This window comes from Pelmatolapia mariae, linkage group LG5, assembly GCF_036321145.2.
Source record: "Pelmatolapia mariae isolate MD_Pm_ZW linkage group LG5, Pm_UMD_F_2, whole genome shotgun sequence".
NCBI classification, from domain to species: domain Eukaryota; kingdom Metazoa; phylum Chordata; class Actinopteri; order Cichliformes; family Cichlidae; genus Pelmatolapia; species Pelmatolapia mariae.
In genome coordinates, this window is record NC_086231.1 from 35814892 (window position 1) to 35838103 (window position 23212).

The following is a 23212-nucleotide window of genomic DNA, read 5'->3' on the forward strand; positions in this document are numbered from 1 at the left end:
GATACCAGCCAAAGCTCAAGTGGTTAGTCTAACAAGCCTGTTACGCACGTACTGGCTGCTATGCCAGTATGGGTCACAGATCTGATAAGTCATTTAATGAAATTCTTACACGAAAGCCAGACCCATGTTCCTTGCCCTGAACTTCCTATGTTATTGTGCTGCTTGAGATAGGATGTTATACCTCATTAATGTCGCAGTTCCAGAGAATGCTTAACAATAGATGACATCAGCAGATGTAATGCTTACTGTCAGACCTTGTTAATTCATTCCTTCGCAGCTTGTTTTTCTTTTCTTTTGTTTTTCTTTTTGTTCTATTATTTCCCTTACACATTTATAGCATATTGTAAGAGAGTCTGTTTTTTATTTATTATACTGAGCTTTTGCATTGAAAACCATGCAAATGTTTAATGTTAAACAGGCAAGGAATGTGCTGTTACTATGAAATTACCTGATTGAGCTGTTATAGGCTACATAAGCACACCCTTTCCTGAAAATGTGCACATGACATAACTAGCAGCTGGGCTTACTGCCAAGTTGCTCCACATCTGGAAAGAAATGTATGGTGCTTTTGTGAAAGGCATTTCAGAAACAGGTATTTACTGAAGGACATCAAAAATACATTGAGACCACTGGATAAATGTAATTTATGTTTAATACAAACTTTCCTGCCAAATTATACAAATTTGAACACTATTAGCTGAATATGTTAAAAATGTCAGGGTGTTGCAGTGGTTAGTGCTGTCACCTCACAGCAAACAGGTTCCTGGCTGGGCCCTTTCTCCAACTTGGGCCTTCTCAGTGAAATTTCCATGCGATAAACTTCCTAAAGTGTATGAAGCACTGTTTGAGGGTATACTATAAAAATAGTATACCTAAAGAGTGTACCTGTAACCCATTTCATTTTCCTTCTAATGCTTTGATGACAACAGCACTCAAGATGACTCAAGATTCATGGACTTCAACCTGACACATGGAGTCCATGGAGTCCAGCATGATCTGATAATGTTTGAAAGAGCTCCTTTTTACAATACATTTCACTTTCTCAGAGATCCTCGGCAGAGCCAGGCTGTCTTTGTCCTAGCTAACTTCACAAAATCTAAAACTCCAGTCAGAGATAGTGTGTATCACCACTGTGGTTATCAAAACTGTAAATGCACACAATATCCTCACTCACTTTAAATTACTATCCCATCTTTCATTAGGTTAGTAATAATTTATTGATACAGATATTTTTCCTAAAGAAAGAAGCTACACTGGATCTGTAGCCTCAATTTTTATGGCAACCATCTTCAATACCATTCCTACAGCATTGGCTAAAACAGATGGATAGGCAAAGCAGCACTGCAAACAGGAGACCCAGGGTTACTAATTGTGGTTAGTGTACAAATAGTAAAATTAAGCAAAGACTGAAAGCGAGCTTACTGCAAACAGGCAACCTCATTTGCTCCAAGTGCGTACTCTGTGTCTACAAGTTAGACTTTTATAAATGTAATAACCAGTCAGTTTCGTGTTTTCCAGTATAAAAATACTTGACTGTAGCCTATATTTGACTGTATTCCTATTCCTGTGTAATGGTGGTTTCCCCATAGCAGAGATGGCAGTATATTCGTTATTAATTCTTCGCTGTGATTTTCACATTTTGCAAAGCAACACGGTGGACCAGACTGAAACCTAAGAGCAACTTTTATTCTCATACATGTTTGATACGCATACTTCAATGGAACCGCGTGAGGGTTCCGCATAATGTGCATCGCCTTTGCTACCCATCTGTATGAAATATAATTAGATTATTTCACCTTTGTGACACGCGGATACATTTGATGATATTACTTTTTTTTTTATTTAGGTTAGAAGAAGAAGAAGAAGAAGAAGAAGAAGAAGAAGAAAAAAAAAAAATAAGAGAGCACTTGAAAAGTTTTAGTGGTATTTCTACTTCAGACTGTCCACTCCAGTTTCATACGTAGCTGTTGTATTTTATGTCTGTTTTCTCTAAACAAACGGCAGTAACTAGGCTGTGCCAGACTCCTAAAACAAGTGCTGTTAAAATCCCTTTTGTGGTTTGAGTCTCAGTCGGTTACATAACAAGTGTTGAGGTGAAAAATACAACTCATGGTGAAGTATAACAAAGCTTCATCTAACAGTCCAAAGGTGGGGCAGTGTAGCACATAACACAAATAAGTGTCAACAGCATACCTATACTTTCTGCTGCACTGTACAGAAGAAAAATTTGAGGCGAAATAAATATGCAGAAAATAAAAATATATAAGTTGTTACAATGCTTAACACTTGGAACAGTTAAAAAATAGAGCTATATGAGCTGGAGCTTCAGCTTTAAGTCTTTTTAGTAACATCCAGGGAACCATCCGGACATTTGACTTTCTCTGTGCACTGACACCTCAGTGACCTACCCCTCGCCAGTCCTCCCTTAAGCACAATCATCAGTCGCAGTCACGTACTTTGTTCACGGATCTGTGGAAGTGCTGGCAGTGCGTGACATGTACAGACAAGAAAGAGCAACTCGCTTAAACTGATTCTGCGTCCTATCCACTCCTCTTGTCGAAGCTGGTGCACATGTCTGCGGGTAAATCCACGTCCGCTTCTATGGGTTTGCGGTAAATAATTGCACTCTTAAGTCCGGCAAGAGACATCCTGGTCCGATTACTGAAGTCTTGAAACTTTGTCAGGAAATCATCATTTCCTACTATATAAATCAGCGGGTTTATCGCGCTGTTTAGACAAGCCAGGAATCTGCCGACCTGGTGTGCAATGTAGATGTCGTCGAAGAGGTGGTGACAAAGCCCATCTTGTTTCAAAATCCTGGTAGTGAGATTTAAATTTCGAAATATATGGTAGGGAATGAAACAGACGGAGAAAAGTATGACCAGAATCACAACCAGTTTCAAACACCGCTGCTTCAGCAGTGGGTTGACATTGGCGTTCTTTGCCAGAACCACCACTATGTGTCCATAACAGCCCAAAATGATGACCAAAGGCAGGACAAACCCGGTGACCGTCCAGCTGATGCTGTATGGCAGGTAGTATCTGGTCAGGTTGGTTGAGGTGGTGTCAAAACACGAGTTTGGTTTTTTGTCATCATTCTTGTCAAAGAATATATCAGGAGTAATTTGTATAATGACCAAAACCCAGACCAGAGCGCTTATGGCCAGAGAGTGGCGACTGGTGATTTTCCCCATCACTTTCATCGGGTGCACAATGCCCAGGTACCTATAGATGCTTATGCAGGTAAGGAAGCCGATGCTGCCATAAAGGTTGAGGTTGAAGCAGAAGCGCGTCACCTTGCAGAAAGGCTGGCCGAACTGCCAGTCGCTCTCACGCGCGTAATAGTTGACGAGGAACGGCAGGTTAAACAGATACAGCAGGTCCGCCACCCCGAGATTGAACATGAAGATGTTGATGTTTCCGTTTTTCTTCCAGCTCACACATACGCTTCTCAGTCCACAGATATTGGACACCGTCCCGACAATGAACACGGTGATAAAGACGGGCGGCAAAAAGCTGTGCGTAAAATTTAGATTGATTAGGTTGCCCTCACAAGGTCCTTTTGTGTTGTTTACAGACATCTCTCGCATTGATGTAAAACCTTTGTCATATAAAATCTCCTACAAAAAACACAACAGGAGTCAGTGATCGGCTCGCTCAGAGCAATGACCTCCACTGGAAGCTACTCGTGAAAAAACAAAAAACAAAACAAAACAAAAAACCCCACAAGTGAATATGCAATTTAAAAAAGTATCCGCCCACTTTTTTCCAGCTATGGTGGCACACTCATAATGACGTAAAGAATGGAAAAAAGAAAGTAAAAATAAAAACAGACACGCACAAAGTACAAATTAAATCATGTATTGCTTTAAATCATTTGACATCACAGATGCAGTCAGCTCACTGCTGTGTAAAACGACACTAAAGGATACAGCTAGCTTTCTCACCGTACCTTATAATATTTAAATGACTTCGATGGTATGTGGCCCAACCAACTGAAACACATAAAAACAAATGAAATGAAATAATATTTAAACAAGCTACAGAAACGTTTAAAAATAAATAAATCAAAGAATAGAGATTTATTAAAAGATTAATCAAAAAACTGTTCTGTTGTTCAGAATGTCACAACATATCTATGTTGTCATAAAGCAGATATTCTGCTTTATGACATTAGTTTCCCCAGGCGTCTCTACTCTGTCCCAGTTACCCTTTTTTGTATGTACAGTCACTATAATCCTTTGTCACACTGTCTGTGGATCAGTCTGGCCATTCTATTCTGACCTCTGGTGCCAGCAAGCCACAGACTAGATAAGCAATCGTTAATCTACTTGATTTAATCAGGCTAAGATATAATATATGACACACCGGTGGTACTAGGTTCTTATTTCCGTTCTATTTATATGTGCGTATTGAAGTAGACCAATGACACAATGAAAGTCTAAGCACTATACTAGTAATGCTGATTATTTGTCTCCACCTAGTGGCTTACCCCAACACATACATGGTTGTTCCCATAAACAGGTAACACTATAAAACAAGACAACATTCGAATTCACAGCAATTTAGAATACCTAAATAATCTAATAAGAATGTCTTGTGCTGTGGGAAGGCACAGTACATGGAGATAACCCACATGGTACATGCATAATATGGAAATGCCACACAGACCCCAGCTAGTTTGAGCTCAGGCCCTTCATGCAGTTAGGCAACAGTGCAGATCACAGTGCTATAAGTTTTGCCATGAACTGCTGAAGCTTCTTGTTATTGTGTTAGCTTGTTATTGTGTGCATACATACATACACACACACACACACACTATGTATGGATGGATGTATGGATAGATAGATGTATGTGTGTGAGTGACCTGTGACAGAAAGATTGCCTTCACATCACAGCCAAGAGAGATTAAAAGGTCCTGATATCCAGCCTTATGTTAGTAAAAATGATCAGTGCTAAAACAGAACTTTTCCTGTTTCCTAATAACAAAGCACTGCTATTCTTAATCAAATAAATCAAAAATATAAGTTTGATCAATATATAGATGAGAAATGTAGGGTGAATAGTAAAAAAATTACTGTTCTTATGTCTGGTCAGTCTGGTCTTGTTGCAGTCTTGGGCAACTGCTTTGTCTACCAGTAGACAGTAGTAGTATTCCTGCCCATTTCTTTCTATGCCCCACTCTGCCATGTACCTGTTAAAAGTGTCTCAACTGCTCTAGGATCAATTAGTGGTGTGCCTTATAACCACTGCATCAGATGCTTTGCATTGTATTTGGTGATGTAAAGCTTGGATGCAACTGCCCAGCCAGTGAAACTCATTGCATGAAGCGCTCAATGAACTGTTCTTGAGCGTTTCCGTAGGCCACATGAAGTTTGGAGGTCTGTAGTGATGTCGCTGACCCCGCTCAATGATTTTACATCGCCTACTATTTAATGACTGTTGCGGTCCTTCCCAGTTGTTTCCACTTTATTATAAAACCGCTAATAGTTGACTGTGAAATATTTAGTAATAAAGAAATTTCACAAGTACACACAATTTCACAGTTGCACAGGTGGCATCCTGGCACTGAAATTCACTGAGCCCTGGAGAGCTATCCACCTAGGCATGTAGAAGCATGCTTGATTTTATACACCTGTAGCCATGGAAATGACTGGAACTCCTGTATTCAGTGAGTTGGTTGGCTGAGTGAATACTTTTGGCAATATAATGTATAAGGTTCCAGTTCACAACAGTATACCATGGTCATGGAGATGTTGACTATTTTTTAGTGCACATGGACAACATGACTTAATGCATATTTGTTTGTCTCTGCCCGTTTAAAGATTGTTTGTACACATGTAAGTAGAAACAGACAGCTGCTTTTCACATTCAGTGTCCATTCTGGTTTTTCAGCCCATATGCAGTTTGTTTCTTAGCAAATGAGGGTTACAAAACCTCAGATTCTGAAGATAAACATCATTACTGGGACCCTCTGGTGCACTGTGACAAAGTGGTTATGCTTGAACTCATTTATCACTTCTCCCTCTACCATATTGATAATTTATCCCTTGTTTGTTTGTTTTTTACAGTTGACCATAATGCTTTAATTTAGGCATTGCTGGTGTAACTTTGCTTTACATACTATCCCGGGTTAGTTTGTGGTAGCATTAGTTACATCCATTACATCCATGCATATGTTTCTAAAGCAAATACTACTAACCATCAAGTCTTTTGAATTTTCTTCTGTTCACAGGTAAATTTCTAATAAATTATGTTTGCTTATGTTGCTTTGGTTATACTTACCATGTTTGTCCATTTGTTCAGGTCCTAGATCTAAAACAGGTGCGTAGGAGGGGCCGCACCAGTACTTGTTTATATAGGGTCATTGGTGCCCAACTGGGTACAACCAACTGGAGGGTTTTTCATTTTGTATAGTATTATTTATTTTCTTTAAAGTAACCTTTTGAGTTGTATTGTATGCAGTGTTTTACTTTTCAAACCATTTAGCTGGGTAAATTAGTTTGTCGACTGGATGCACAATCGTATTCCTGTTTTTTGATTAGAATTGTATTGTTTGTTCCAACCTATTTTTTAATGGTAGAGGCTAATGAGGTTCAGGTGTGTGTAAAGTCCTGTTGAAAGCAAGTGAGATTTTGCCTACCAGGTTTTAAAACGGTATAATAGAGATGCCAAAAATAAAAGTACACTTAAAAGAAACTGAGGCTGATGCTGTCTACTTATCGCCTTCCTAGCCACTTGGTCTACACTACCTCACATGCACACAGATGCGGAAAGTACAGTTGTGGTCAGAAGTTTACGTACAGTCATCACAAATACCATCATAATTTGGGGCTTTTAGTGATTTTTTTGACCGTTTTTTTCCCCCAGGGTGTGAATATTAGACAGCATATAACTTTAGTTACTTTAAAAACAAGAAATTAATTTATTTAGGGTTTTCTTTAATCCCAATTGGGTCAAAATTATATGTACTGGCTCAAATATATGCATACACTCCCTCTAATATTTGTTTAAATGAGAATTAATTTAATTTGGATGATTTCCTGCTACAAACCTGGCTTTTAAACATCATCCACAACATTTCACTAGGGTTCTAAACGCTTAATGTTAGTCTGCTTTATTAATTCCAAATCTAGTTTTAATGTGCTTGAGATTATTGTCCTGTTGGAACACCCAACTGTGTCCACCACTTGCCATACTGGCCAAATAGCTCAATCGTTCTCTTGTGTGATCATAAAGCTTTTTTCTAGACCACATCTCTGTACTATTGTAAAGTAAATAAAGTGCCTCAACATGACTGTAGTTTTGCTTTGTCCTCATGGGCAGCTTCTAATTTCAGTTGAGCTTGCAGGTATTGATTTTAGAGCAATATCTGCAATATCTTTTTCTATCTTCTTCTGATAATATAAAACTCACTTTACTTTGGACAGTGACAATGCTGTTCCAGCAGTTTCCTGTTGTTTGGCAGGCTTGAGCCTTGGTAGCTCTTTGGTTGTCCTTGGGCTCACTAACCAATTTCTTCTTATCTGAGGGTGACAGTTTGGGTCTTGCAGACCTGGGCATATAGTGTTGACATATCCAAATAACTTGTAAGCATTTATGTGCAATTGTTTGAACTGATGATCTTGGAATCTGTTTGGAAAGTGTTTGGACTGTCACATTCCAGCTGAGCACTGGTGCGCAACTACACAGCTTGTCAATTTCAGATTCAGTTCAGGTTCAAAACAGAGTTCAGTCAGAGCTCAGGCTCAAACTGCAGAAGACCGAGTGCCTTAGTAAGTGCCACATTTATTGCTTTCCATGTTTACTTATACCTAACAGTGAAAGTCTATTCCACCATCAAAAACAATATTGTTAAGAACTTTCGCTCAAATAGTAATAGGTTATTAATAATGTACTCATGCAGCTGTACTTTTCATTTCAGGATAAAAAGGCCATTTTTATCCTCGAAGGCCATTGAATGTTTTACTACAACTACTAACAAAATGTTTTTAACCCTTTCATGCATAGTGGTCACTACAGTGGACAGCTATTCAAAGGTTGTTTTCTTGTATTTTTGTCAGTGTTGATTGTATACTTGCACATAAACCACTACATTGGACACTCATGTGTCACTCCATACACATCAGTTGTCCACCTAAGTGGACATGTAAAAAACCTCTTTTAAAAGTACATGTTTAAAAAATGAAGTTCAAAAATCTTTTTTTCATGTCTAAAGATGAATAAAAGTACTTAAGAAAAAATACAGATTGAGGAAAGGGTTAATCATTCTTCATTAACCGTGGCAAAACTGAGTGTAATTCTTCAGGTCTTTTTTCTTTCATTTAGGAGACTTTGCAAAATTTGAAATGTTACTGTCATCGGAAAACTTATACAGACTTTTACACACTCTAATCTTCTCTCATCAGATGAGTCTGTGGTCTGGGAGAGAGTCCTGTAACTCTCTGTCTGCAAAATACAGTATATAATGACCAATGTTGGGCAATTAATTATATAGTTACTCCTCAAAAAAGTAACTCAGTTTGGCAAACAACAAAGTTTTTTGCAGCTATTTTTTTAAATGCAGCCAATGCATTTTTAAATAAACATTTCAAACTATTTACAGAACAATCAGCTGTTCTGCATCAAATTTGATGCCACACAAATTATTTGTCCCACTCCAAAAAATAATTTCTGTCCACTATGAGATAAAGGAGAACAACAGCCTGATACCTGCAGGCCTGACAACAGGAGATGTATCACTCCTGTAACACCTGTAACATTCAGCAGTCGCCTCATTGTTCTGACACACACAACAAAACTATTGACTACACTACACACTAACTACACAAGATTTGCGCTAAACATCGCAAATCTCTCACATCTCAAAACACCGCCGTCACTCCTAAAACTTGGCAAACTTATGATTTTAGTTTCCCCCAATTTCTCAGCACTTCTTGCTGGTTGAAACTGTAGCTCAATATGTGTATATTTGTCTTTTTCAAGACCTATTCTACCTACCCACCATTTCGTGACTTACTGCTCTGGAAGACTTTTAGAATTCATATTAACTTTAAAATATACAGAAGACAGTTTATGGATGGACCATGGACGGAAGTAAATTGATAAATTTTGAACAGGTTTCCAGCTTCAAGTTCTTGGGCACCCATATCTCTGAGAATCTGTCCTGGTCAACCAACACCTCCAGCCTGGTCAAGAAGGCTCATCAGCACCTCTTATTCTTGAGAGCACTGAAGAAGAACCACCTGTCTGCTGACATACTGGGTAACTTCTACTGCTGTGCAATAGAGAGCATCCTGACCAACTGTGTCACGGTCTGGTATGGGAACTGGTGAAAACCGCCCAACGCATCACAGGGACTCCACTTCCTGCCATTGAGGATGTCCACAAGAAGAGTTGTCTACACCGGGCAAGCATCATTCTCAGGGACTCCTCTCATCCTGCCAATGAAATCTTCCAGCTTCTCCCCTCCAGATGTTGCTACAGGACCCTTCAGAGTAAAACCAGCAGGTTTAGGAACAGCTTCTTCCCCACAGCTGTCATCGTACTGAACTCAGTCCCTCGCTGAACCTTCTCATCCACACTTACTTAACCCTCCAATATTCCTCCTCCCCCCTATCCCTCCTGATGACCAAGATCATGACTGTCATTCATTCTCAGCCTCCACCACATGCTCACACTGGATACTGCTATAGTTTAGGACACTGACATAGCATAGTATCTGTTATAGTGCGTACACTGTTCAGTATTATAGTCTGTTCAGAGCGCTACACCTCTGCTACTGTTTAAGTAGTGAAAGCTATATTCATAGCAGTCGGTACATCTGTACGCTATACAGAACATCTGTACACATGTATATACAACACTACATTTGTCTGTAGCTCATCTGTTTATTTGGTCTCTGTATAGCAATATAAACATCTGTATACTTAACTGTATTTTATTACCCTGTATTTATACATGTGTAATGACAATAAACTTGACTCTTAATCCTAATATTTGTCTTCAGAAACTTCCCCTTACCTACCAACACTCCAGTTGCTGTGATGTCAATGTTAAGAAGTCACACAGAATAGAGGCATTTCCAACCTTTATTAAAACAGTTCCTATATGTAGTTGGCAATAAAAAAAACAAAAACACAAAACCCCCCACAAACATATTTCCATTTATTCAAATGGCTTTAGCAGTCAAAGGCAGAACAAAGGACTGCTGCAAAGGGTCAGCTACTTGAACACAATGAGGTCCAGAGTTTAACTGTTTGTAGAGATGTGAAGCAAAGGGCTACAACAAAATTAGCCAGGGCTGGATTGCATAGAAAACAAGTGACTCATCAGTCACTGAAGTTTAGACAGGCGTAATAGTTCCATAACCTGAACAGCAAAAGAAAGCACAAAGCGGGAGCAGAATATACATGGAGGGGAATATTTTAACTTTGTCTAATATTTTAAGAAGAGTCATTTGAATCAAACAATAGATCAGAAGTCTTGATTTAAAAAACAACAACAAAACAGTCATTTCAAGTTTCCCTCTTCAAATTAACTCATCTCCAGTTTATCAATAAAACATGTAAAAAACAATAAAACAAAGGAGTTGAGCTGAGGTATGTTCATCACAGAAGGTCAGGAAATTAACATTTGTTTTAAGAGCTTCATGACCTATCCGGGGCTAAATAAATTTAATCATCTCTGTCAGTGTTAATAAGGGTTTTGTTATTTTTAATTTTTAAACACACTGAACAAAAGGAAAAACAAAGAAACAAGGCAGCAGCATATTTTTCAAAACCTATGTGATGTTCTTGTAATGCAAATCTTTTTAAACATGCCATCAAGGAAAATTAGAACAAACATTGATGAGTGGAAGCAAAAATGAAATCTACCCAGAATGTGTGAGGAATGGCTCAATGAAAAGGGGAAACACGAGGTAGCACGATTACAAAGACAAAATATTGAGCTGGGGTTCATTGCACTAACATCTCCCACTGCTTACAAATGCAATCATTCAAACATTTGATACTTTTGATACCAGGCACAACTAAACTGTGCCTAAAATTTGAAAGACATCAGCAGCTTTGCTTCTTTGCTCAAACAGCACAACTGCAGTTCCCAGTAAAAATGTGACTTTGCATGCCAAAAGCTCCAAGAACAGAAAAGAAAAACCCCGTGCTGAGTCACCATCTCATTTGAAATTAATGGAAAACTTATTTGGGTAAAATTACATTCATGGTTCCCTTTTCTATAATTACACTTAAATACTGAAGAAGCTAAATTATCAAGGCCCATATACCCTGGATCATGTAGTTGCGTGCAAAATCAAAGATGGTGAAGCAGCTGGTGCAAATTTGAATTTAAAGGTATGACACATGGAGCGGTGATGTGTCACTTAAGTTCAACTTCAATGAGAGATATTCAAAAAAGAAGCCAAAATGTTGTATAGGTGGGTGGTGCCATCTGCAGTAAGAAAGCATGCAGTAGTGACCAGGAGGGGGTGGAGTGTAATGAATAGGTCCCACTTCCCAAATGTGAAGATACACCCTTTTACCTTCAGCTGAGTAGATCTGATTGTCTTGGATTGTGATGGACAAGCACATTGTAGATTAAATGATTAGTTAATTTTGAAAGGACTAGCTTGGACTGACACCTTGGCCTGCAAGACAGCCTACAAGCAGCTTGGACAGACAGCAAACGGGACCACAACACAAATTCAGGCTTAAAACATCTGGAATTATTACAGTGGCTAACAGTTTGCCAGCTATTATTACTTAATTCTAGAATTTAAACCCAACAGAGAAAAAAAAGCAGCTGACACTCTTTTCTATCATGTCCTAAGATCATAAAGCTGTCACTTTTTAGACAAAAAAAACAAAAAACAAAAAACGAAAAAATTCACACACACGCTCCACCGCATCAAGTGAAAATTTTCCAGCAGCAGTTTTTATCTTACATCACAGTGTTTTCATTAAATATCATCAGAGTTCCAGGCTGGCGACCAAAGTGTCACCATCTCAAGTCAAGTGTGAAATGAAAAATGTTGCTGCATCTCTTTTATCTGTTCCATCTATTCCCATCGTGAAGATGAAACAAATCATTTATCAGTAGCACTGGCAAATGAATTCAATCTAACAAGCAAAAGAATTACAATCCCATTTCACCATCTACATTACAGGAGAAACTGCTCTTTACTTCTTTATCTTCACAGTCTTCAGGTTGAATGAAGGCAGATGCACCAGCTTTGGACAGCAACACACATCTGCAAAGAAGCAGGAGAACCAGTGAACAAGCAGACAGATGCACAAAACCTTTGGTTTATTACACGTGGGACATGGAGGTGGACAAGCTTGGGACAAAGTGACAAAGATTTTGTTTTGTTTTTTTAAGTCCTATATTACAACAGAGGATAAATTCATTTGCTATAAAGTTGGAAATTTTAAAAATAAAAAAAATGACTTGTAATGTCTGGCACATTTTGCCATCAGAATTATGATCTGAATGCACCGTTGTGCCAAACATCACAAGTTCCTTGAGTGTGTGTGAGAGAGAGAGAGAAATTACAAAATGTACTTGATTACAAGGGTGGCTAGTTGCAATAACAATCCCCAGGAGCCAAAAGCAGACAGAGATAGATCCAGGAGATCGGGCCATCCACAGACCAAAAGAGTACCTGAGACGACCTGAGACCACACATTTTGGCAACAACTGTGTGTCCAACCCAGTAGACGGACAAGAGTCCCAAAGAACCAATTCAATTCAATTCTATTTTATTTATACAGTGCCAAATCCCAGGCAACTGTTGTTGGGATCAACCAGAGGCAACGGGCAGCTGACCTCACTAGAGGTCATGTGCAGGGCCTCAGGGCCTGCACATGGCCCTGAGGCCCTGCACATGACTTATAATGATCTACAGCAAACTGCTGTAGATCATTATAAGTGTGGCTACTGAAGAACTCAAAGAGAGCTGTGGCCATCAGGGGGTACTCTCTTATTTTTGGAGTTAAAAGACCAAATTGCACACTGCTTCTCTCCTGACACATTTCTGTTTGGTAGCGGCACATCTGCCATTAAAAATAATAACATGTTTAAAAAGTGTTTTCCTTGTCCCCTAGAGAATTTCAGATCGGTGCCAGGTGTTGTTCAGATTCAGAAAAACATGTATGGCATAGAGACAGCTGGACAGACCTCAGTGACATACATTCTACAAGGTTGATCTATGTGCACTGGTGAGTATGTGAAAAGAGCAGCAGAGATGTGCTGAGTCAGTATCTGTTACAGCAAATAACTCCCAAATTTATTACAGCAATGCCCACTGCAGACTGCACACACGTTAAGCAATTCACACATTTGCTTCCAGCAGATGGACAAAGAATGTAAACTAAATTACACAGAAATATCTTCAAGGGCAAAGTCAGCAGGATATCAAATGAGTGAATATCAATACTGTAATCTACAAGAACAGTGAGTAAGCGGACTCTAGAGTCAAGACAAAACAAATGTTTCACTTAGCAGAACCGAGGGGTATGTCATAAAATAATCCATCACAGCCAGACCAACCCTAAATCGCTGTCAGAGATGACAATGCAACATTATGGTGGTCAAATAAAGGAATCTGTGAAAACCGGGTTTATGTGATCAGCTCCCAAAAACCTTGCATCCCCTGGTCATATTCACACATTAAAAATATGTGGCAGCATGGCAGACTGCACAGATGTGTTTATGGTACAGCTGAGAGGATCCAAAAACTCTGCTGAATTCTGCAGCACAAACAAGCCCTTTGTTAAATGTGACCTCAACCATTATGCCTTTCCCTGCAGACTGCACCCAGTTATGCAGTCATGCATTTCCACTTGTACTGTTACATAAGTGACTTAGATAGCTTTAACAGGGATTTAGAGCTTCATCCTGCAATCTGAATACGCATTGATAATGAGTGCTGACTTGTCGCTTTATGCAACATGAGAATCTGACAGACTCTTGTGGTGCACCCTTTGCCACATCACTGCAACATACTATATTATTCAGAACAGGTTTATTGTATACTGGAAACGCTCATCACACAGGACTACCTTTTGGAGGATGATGTGATGGAGAGCTTACCTTTACATGAATATTTGGTGATTTTTAGGTCATTGTGAACTGTAGCTAAGCCAAAGAGAGTTAACTAGGATGTCAGCAGAACCAATACCACCTCTCTCTCTCTCGTATCTCAGTACACACTGAGGCTGCAATTCTTCCAGACCTATTGGGTCAGCATACCTCTACAAGTCTTCTTGTCCGTCCTTCCTTGCTGAAGAACAATTAGCACACCGTCACGCACATAAAAATGCAAAAATACTGGCAGCTTTTACCCTTCCTTTCTTTCTTCTTGTTGTTTTCACATTAGTAGGAGGCAAAATAACTGACAGTATTGTGTCTTCTGGATGTTGGAGATTTGCTGTGTATTCATGTGTTTTTGTGCATGTTTATCTGCGTGTTTGACTCTAGTGAATCAGTATGTGTGTTAGCATGTGGTGACTGCAATGAAGAAAAACAAGCATATACGCATTCTCTGATGTTTATCCTGTGCTATGATGCAAAATTTCGCACTGCAGAAAAAAAATCTGTGCTCGTGACTTTACTTGCATAAATATTAATTATTAAACTGTAAACGAGTCAGCCCATTTGAACTCATGACAGTCTTGCTCAGCATGGAAAACGTGCAGGGAGCTGAGCAGGGGATGGCTGAAACAATGCATGCGGGGGTGGTGGGAGTCTTCACAACACTTAGAGCAGGGGTGCCCAATCCCAGTCCTCGAGAGCTACCGTCCTGCAGCTTTTAGATGGATCCTTGTTCCGACACACCTGAATCAAATGAATGGCTTGTTATCAGGCATTTGCCAAACTTGATGGCATGCTGAAGAGGCAATCAAACCATTTGATTCAGCTGTGTTGGAGTAGGGATGCATCTAAAAGCTGCAGGACAGCAGCTCTCGAGGACTGGGATTGGGCACCCCTGACTTAGAGGAAGAAAGCAGAGCAAGAGACCGGAGGTCAGCTGGGTTTGTAGTGCCCCCACTCCCCATTGTCATATTATGCAATGGCAAACACAAGCATAGTGTGTTGTACAGTCACACAGTCAAGGCATACGACGCTCACCCATCATGTGCACTGACCATGTTCAATAAGGGAATGTATGCTCCCTTTATAACCAGCCATCTGTGGCTCAGAGGTCAAAGGATAACTGGGGCTTTGGTTACTCAACCAGTGGTCTTGGTTAGCACCACCACAACACACACAGGCATTTATACATGTGAGAACAAATATCCAGAGTCCAGTCACTAAATAAAGTATGTAGGCACTACACAAACAAATGCCCCGCCCACTACTACAAATAAATTAATTCTGTATAATAGGTCCCAGTAGCTCACACCTCAAATGTAATTTGAGGCAAATAACGTACAGGAACCAGAATACAGATTGGAACAGAAATGAGAATTCTCATATGAATAATATAGATTGTTATTAAAGCACAGGTAGGCAGCAATAGACGATTCAAAGATGTTTCTCAGAAGACGATCCTATTTTCTCTTTAATCTGACAGCAGGGCAGAGCCAATATTAAAAGAAATACAGCAGTGGTCCTTGAGATGCTTGGCTACAAGTTGAACAGCCAAAAGCAGTAGTACTCTACATGGAGGAGGAGACTAGATAAGCTCAAGGCAGCACGTGGGGAAGGCAGCCAACTATCTGTGCTGTAGAAAAGTGTGATGAAGAAAGGGATGCCTAAGAAGTACAGCAAACTGTCCATACAGGAGTCTTTGAAAACTGCAAAGCAAAGAGATATAGGAACAGAAGCGAGGAGAATAAACCAGCCGTTCTCCACTGAACCATCCAAGGTGTACTCTTAGTGGCAAGGGAACAATATGAGAACAGCCCCACCAAGGCTGGAGACAGAGCAATCCTTGAGAAGGGAAACAGTGCACTGTATATTAGGCCAGTAAAGTATGGAATCCACACACAAATATGAACCAATCTGACAACATGTAAAACTCTTTTACAAATGCATACATCAAGAAAATGATCAGATTCATGAGTTGAACTTCATAAATTTTGCGTACATGATCAGTGTTAATTCAGGTTTGGATGTATGCATTAGTAAAACAGTTTTACATGTGGTCAGATTGCTTCATATCTGTGTGTGGATTGAAGCACGTGCGTGAGTCCTTAAATGTTATACATAACCGAACATTTGTAAAGCTTAGTTTACCCCTGTGGATCATATATCGTACGTACTTGCAACCTCTGTGAGGCAAATTTGTCTCCATACTTTACTGGCCTGATATACAACGCACGGCTTCCCCAAACACACTTTACTTGGACCGTTTTCCTGAATACATATGGCAACTTATTATTGACACCATGAGTTTACTAGTGGATGATCCACCTCAGTCAACTGAAAAGTGCTAACTAGCTACCTTTGATGCTACTCTATATTTACCATAGACCAAGCTGGAAATGCCAACCTGAAGGCCACCAGATGTCAAGAGTTTGTGTGGATTTATGCAATCAGTTGTTCATTTGGAGTCATACTGAACAGTCTGTGTTTATTTTTTCTGCTGTCTATGGTTTTTACTCTATGTTGGCTAGCTGGCTAGGTTGCTGTTGCACTGGTGTTTTATATCATTCAGCTACTTGACCAAAATTATATCATTGTATAGAATGATAACTCTCAGTCTCCACCTTTGTGGACTGCAGCTCTTGTTCTGCTCTGGAGATCCACAGTGAGCTGGAGGGACACTCTTAAGCTGGGCATACACTGCGATTTTTTCAGTCGCGTTATTCAGCTCCTGCTCAAACTGTGCGACTGGATCGCAGGGGTTAGAAGTTCGTAGCTCATGATGCATGTTCTCACACTATATGCCCGATGTGCTGATGTAACCTGATTGCTCACAGTGTGCGTCCATACACAACACGTGGTGTTCTTGTTTCCGGAAATTTAAGAAGAACCCGGAAGTGGGGAGATGGCAATCTGTGTCCAGATCCCACACTGCACTGCCATGCTGCTCTGTCTTTTTCACTTATATTTCTGTGTTTGCGCATGTGCAGCGTGAGAGGTTGCGTTAAATCAGCTTGTGACACTGCTTCAACAGTGAGATACCCTCACGAGGGGTGACCAGGATTTCAAACAGGTTTGATTTTCTTGTGACCATACGATCGCTGATCGGGAGCTGGTCATGAGGTGTTAATCGCCTCTCATTACCCCATGTATACTACACGATGCACGACACACAGGTGAAAAATCGTCTCAAAATGGGCCAAAAAAAAAAAAAAAAAAAAAAAAAAAAAAAAAGCAGCACAGAGTATGCCCGGCTTTACAGAAGCTGCAGCAGGTGGAAGACTGGTTTATGTGCTGAGCAGTTACCACTGGGGCGAGCTGCAGTTCAAGACTGGAAGGTTCTATTCATTTACAGGATAAGAGACTTACTGGAGATCGGCTGATGATATTTCCCACTTTTCTGTCAGAAGGTACTTGTTGAACAAAAAAAAAATTTCAGTAGTAATATTGACTAAATAATATTTAGTAATAAGTTTAAGAAATAATTAGGAAGGCCTTGGGCTACCTATCTTGTACTTTCCCCTGGCAGATGGTTCCTTTGCTAGTTTTCTATTTTCTTGGTCCTCAACATCAAATAAAAACCTGTGCAGTCAATACTAAGCATATTTGATGTTAAACCACAATAATATCTTGATTTCATATGAAGTAGCATTGATATAGTATTGATATAGCATTGCCAATGCTTTAGAGAAATTCCCCAAACTGTCTCACTCTAAAGGGTGATCTGAAGTTACTTCATATGATACTTCTCCAGTACATTACAGAGCAGGCTGAACATTTCAGATAGCAGTAATGTACAATGAGTTTAGATCGTTTTTTTTTTTCCAATTCACTTTGACTCAGCAGAGGGAGCAAATCTGGACAAGGAATGCTGTCAGCTAAACCTGAAGACCAATACAAACAGTACTAGCAGACAAACTGAAGGCAAAATAACTGTCAGCAAAACAGAATGCTGGAGGGTGATTAAAATGAGACATGTACCTGTAGAACAGTATGGCTGAGGGTCATGTAGTACACATAACTTGGTCCATTCTGGCTTGCAGCTCAAAAGCATCTGGTCGGTCCTGAGGGTTGACAGCGAGCATGTCCTGAAGCAGCTTTTTCACTCCATCTGACATACATGACCTGCGTTTCTGTGGGATGCTCAGTACCATCTTTGGATTCTCGAGAAGTGCCTCACCAACAGGCATAATGTCACCTCCCTGTCGCACATAGGTACCCAATAGCTCCCGCTTAGACTCAGAATCAATAAAAGTAATTCTCTCCAGCATGGCCCAGATGATGATGCCCAGGGCAAATATGTCAGCCTTGGCTGTGTAGTGGCCCTCCCACACCTCAGGAGCCATATAGAAGTCTGAGCCACAAGCAGACGACAACCAAAACTTGTTGAGGTTGACGTTTTTGTTCTTGTCGTCACAGTCTTTTCCCTCGCTGGTGTTTCCTAAACCAGCGCAAACTTTACTCAAACCAAAGTCTGCCACCTTCAGAACTGGAGTCCCTGATTTCTCTGAAATTAGGATGTTGTCAGGTTTGAGATCTCGATGAACAATATTGTTTTCGTGCAGGAAAGCAACAGCACTTGTTAGTTGGAGCATAAAGCTGCTGTTTGTTCGTGGGTTGGGTCGCCGAGATAAGATGAACTGGTTGAGGTCTCCTCCTTCGCAGAACTCCATGACGAACCACAGGTAACAAGGCTCCTCTGGGGGGCCAAGCACTCTCTCACCTGTAACAGCGAGACACTTATCAGATAGACAGTAAAAACAGAAATGATAAAAAAAAGAGAGAAAAAATGTAGAATGACACACAGTTTATCAAAGTGATGTCTATGTGGTATGACGAAGTGCCTTAGACATGCATTCATTTTAATGGCCAGCAGGCATCTCGATGTGCAAAAAGACTTCCAGTTCTACAGATGGGAAAATCTTATAATCATCGAGTAATTTAATGAGTATTCCATCAATTACTCAAGAAATCGGATAAGAAATACTCCAGTCACTCGATGAATCATTGCAGCCCCATTCAAATTATATATGACCATTTAACATGATTTTCTTTATCTCCCTCTCATTTTGCCCCCTGCACAGCTTTCCTCCACTTCACCTCAAAACTCATCTCCTAAATTGAAATCAGGGCTCTAACACAGTATGTGCATAAACATCCTTATTTATTCCTGACATTGTGCTAAAACTCAGTTTCCCTCTGACAAACAGTTTGATTGCAGATTGCTGAAAATGTAATCTACTGATATCTAGCAGTGATATTTTACACACTGTACACAATCTACAAAAGGTCTATATACAGGGCTGGACTGGTAATCTAGCATACTGGATATTTTTCTGGTTGGCTGAAGGGTCAAAAAATATATTTTTATTTTCCTTTGTCAATATAATTATACAGGCTACAGCACGGCTGCTGCACCGTCAACAGTAGCACCCGCAACAACTAGTAACAAGGCCTCACAAATACAGGAGGCTGCTATTGCTAGCAGTTACTGTGGAAAAGTTAGACAGCAGTCCCAGCAAGAGTTAGAAAGACACAAAGTAAGGTGTAACTATTATGGAGGCACATAATTAGGAAGCGAGAGATTCAAGGATTCAAATGAACCATGACTCACTGACAACAGATAAAATGTACTTTTTATTGTCACATGCTGCAACACAATGCAACTCAAATGTCCTAATACAACAACAATTATACTAACCTGATTAGAAAGAAAACCAGTTTCAGTATTAATAATCACACAAATTGAAATATATAGTACATAAAATGTCTATGGACATATTATATTACAATTACATTATTTCTTATTTATGTAATTTTTGCAGGTACTACTCGGCTTTGCCTTTGCTTTGAAGAATTGTACAAATGTGCACATTTAACTGGACCATCTGCGCTGTTTAGATCGATCATGGTGGGTCGCCTGGACCAAACATGCCAGGGCTGATTTTTTTTTGTCTCAGTCTTGACTGTATATGATCCCAATCCCAGTTTCAAGACATTTAGTTTGATTTGCCAGAGTTTATGCCTGCTGTCCTTCCTCACGCAACCCCAAAGGGGATTTTTGTCTCTGCCTGAAATTAAACCTTTCACTTACCAAGCACATGTGTTACCAGTACACTGTGGAGATATGTTATGTCACTAAGAATTGGTGTCAAAAAGGTGTTGAACAACCAGTCTATAGCTTATGTTTTCTTGTAGAAAAACAAAAGTTAAATTTTATAAAAACTTTGTAAAGACATAACACAGAGTTTTTAATCCAAGGCAAACTGCCCACATCTTCTTTGATCTTCTTGGGGCAATCATCTTTGATGGGGTTTTTGTACTTCTCCAGTTTCGTAATGCTTTGTCATGTACTATATTTCGTGTTACACAAGTAAATGGTGAGACATATCTGCCCCCCACCCCCTTATTAAAGAAGAACACAGATGAGGTGGATTTTAATACACATAACAAAAGCCACTTCTACTGAGAAACCCTACCAATCAATGACTGGTGGGCCTGAGATAAACTACTCTGTCCTAAGATAACATTGTCACTGAGCGTTTAAAGAAAGCATCGCCAGGGAGGTGATGGCACCGAGACAGGCTAAACCAATAAAGCAAAAACTGTGTAAGTGTAAACTTGTCTTAAGTGCCGGGATTGTGAGTGGAATGTGAAAATTACCTCTAACACAAGCAACGCAACAGACTCCATTTTAGTGTGTCAAAATCTACCCATCCCCCAGCGAGTCTGTCATGGCGACAAAAACAACTGTGCTATAATGACAAAGCTAACCCTCCAAACTAACCTTTACAAGCATAAGAGCCTTATTATGGACCATTAAAAGCTGGCTACCGGCCAGCACAAGGCACGAATTACAAAAAGTAAAACCAGCAAGATTAAACAGCCTCCTCTTGGTAAAAATCAGGTCACCAGTGATTCAAATTGTGACCAAGCCAGAACTGAAACTGATAACTAATGAACCCCAATGATTAGTAATTGAAGCAAAATAAGACAAAACCGTGGCACAAGCAGCAAATCCGTATCTAAATCTGACGCAGTACCCCGTCCTTAGAACGTAAAGTCAAAAGTACACTGAACTCTTATTTTGGTTACATTAACCTAAATGCAAAACATATTTCTACACAACACAACTATCTAATACCGATTGGATGTCATTTTACTTCGGCACTAATTGTGAACACAGCTTTTATCCAATTTATCTAATCTCAGCTCAAGTTACTCAGCTCAAACAGGTAAAGCTGTAGGGCTAAGCGAGAGTGACCCCCACCTTTTAATGATGTCTCCACCAGGCGCAGGTACTGCTTGGACAGTTTGTTTCCATGACTCATTTTCTGTGCCATACCGTTCCTCTGCAGCACGCACTCCTCTAGATGAACAACATTTTGATGCCTTTTTTCTAGACTTGCTAGCGCCCAGAACTCCTGCAGGGCGAGCTCCACGTTTTCCGGCGCGTCGCACCGCAGTTTCTTTACAGCAACTTTAGCACCCGACCTCCGGGCCAGAGCTTCGTACACCACGCCGTACGTTCCCCTTCCCACCTCCCGCAGCAGACTATAGCGGGGCGCCATGACCTTCTGCTCCAGGCCGTCCTGCTTGAAGAGGCTGGTGTCCTCCTCCATGTCATGGTCCTCTTCCGTGTTTCCCACGTTCAGACACCGAAGCACGCTGGACTCGTCAACTCGCGCTTCGGTGGTTTGTCTGCTGCACGCTCGCGCACTCCTTGTACGTCTCCGCCAGTTATCCCCACCGACTGTATCCGCGCGACAATCGCTCATCCTTTCAACAAAGACGGTCACATTTTTCCAGCAACAGCGCCCGTGTGTCTCGTCACCTTTCTACAGAGAACACAGAAAACTTTCACAGCAATGCGGCCAAGTAGGGACGATATCGCACGAAACACAAACAGGAAGACACGACAGTGAGACAAACTAAGCATTTCCGGCAAAGACCTTCACAATAAAACGCAAGGTCTGCGTCCCTCTCTCTCCACACAAACATACACACTTCCCCTTTTCCCTCTGCTTCCGTGAGAATTTTACTATTGGTGTTGTAGCTTCAAAGCTTAATGTCGCAGTGAACGTGAAAAAAAAGTCACTGGCCATGCAAATACTGAAATTGTATTAAATTATGAATTATGCATGTAGTAAATATTTAATTTGATAATATTAATAGTAATTTTAATTGCTGTTTAACATTTACATTGATTGTTTATATTTGCTTGGCTTCTAATCACCCCGCATGACTCACTGAAGGCATACATCCATCCCCTTCCATGACCTGGATAAAAACGTTGTCCTCAAGGAAAAGTGGGCAAGGAGCAACAAAGGAGCACCAGAGTTACAAAGTGACCTCCAGCAGGCTGGTTTAAATATATCTAACCAAACAATCAGAAACAAACTTCACGAGGGTGGCCTGAGGACCTGGTGTCATTTAGTGAGCTGCCCTGTACTGTGGAACCCGACTGGCATTTGTCATAAAATACCAGAATTGGTGTGCTTATTGACACAGTGCTTTTCCCAGATGAGAACAGGTTCACCCCGAGTGCATGTGACAGACATAAAAAGGGCTTGGAAAAGCCGTGGAAATCATTGTGCTCCCTGTAACATTGTTTAACACGACTGGTTTGGTGGTAGGTCAGTGATGGTCTGGGGTGGTATATCCAGGGACAGACCTTTACAGGCTAGGCAACAGAACCCTGACTGCCATTAGTATGGGGATGAAATCCCACTGTGAGACCCTATGCAGGTGGCACAGGTCCTGGGTTCCTCCTGGTGCACGACAATGTCCATCCATTGCTACCTCAAACTGTCCAGGAGCTCAGTGATGCCCTGATCCCAATCTGGGAGGAGATTCCCCAGGGCACGATTAGTTTTGTGTCATCAGGAACACGCCACAATGTTGTCAGGCATACATACAAGGACATGGGGTTATACAAACTACTGAGCACCATTTTGAGTGGCTCTATGAAATTTCGGCAAAATGGACTAGCATGTAATTCTTTTTTTACTTTTATTTTTTGGGTGTCTCTGAATTTTGCCATCTGTAAGTTGATCATTTTAATTTCCATCAAACAATGTAGCATTATTTCATTCCTAATTATAGATATCCAACATTATTGAGTTTG

At 40.4% G+C, this 23212-nt stretch overlaps 2 protein-coding genes across 2 annotated transcripts; both read right to left on the reverse strand.

The window, feature by feature from the left end:
• Positions 1-581: 581 nt before the first annotated feature.
• On the reverse strand, positions 582-3661 carry LOC134627280 (P2Y purinoceptor 1-like). The gene has a single exon (XM_063473244.1). It carries the CDS (start codon positions 3588-3590, stop codon positions 2541-2543), a length of 1050 nt encoding a protein of 349 aa, XP_063329314.1. The 5' UTR covers positions 3591-3661; the 3' UTR covers positions 582-2540.
• A 6392-nt stretch (positions 3662-10053) lies between these two features.
• On the reverse strand, positions 10054-22016 carry LOC134628174 (serine/threonine-protein kinase 35-like). Its single transcript, XM_063474897.1, has 3 exons — positions 21356-22016; positions 18067-18808; positions 10054-12247 (listed from the first exon to the last, which is right to left on the reverse strand). Exons 1-2 carry the CDS (start codon positions 21861-21863, stop codon positions 18090-18092), a joined length of 1227 nt encoding a protein of 408 aa, XP_063330967.1. The 5' UTR covers positions 21864-22016; the 3' UTR covers positions 10054-12247; positions 18067-18089.
• Between the last annotated feature and the right edge of the window lie 1196 nt (positions 22017-23212).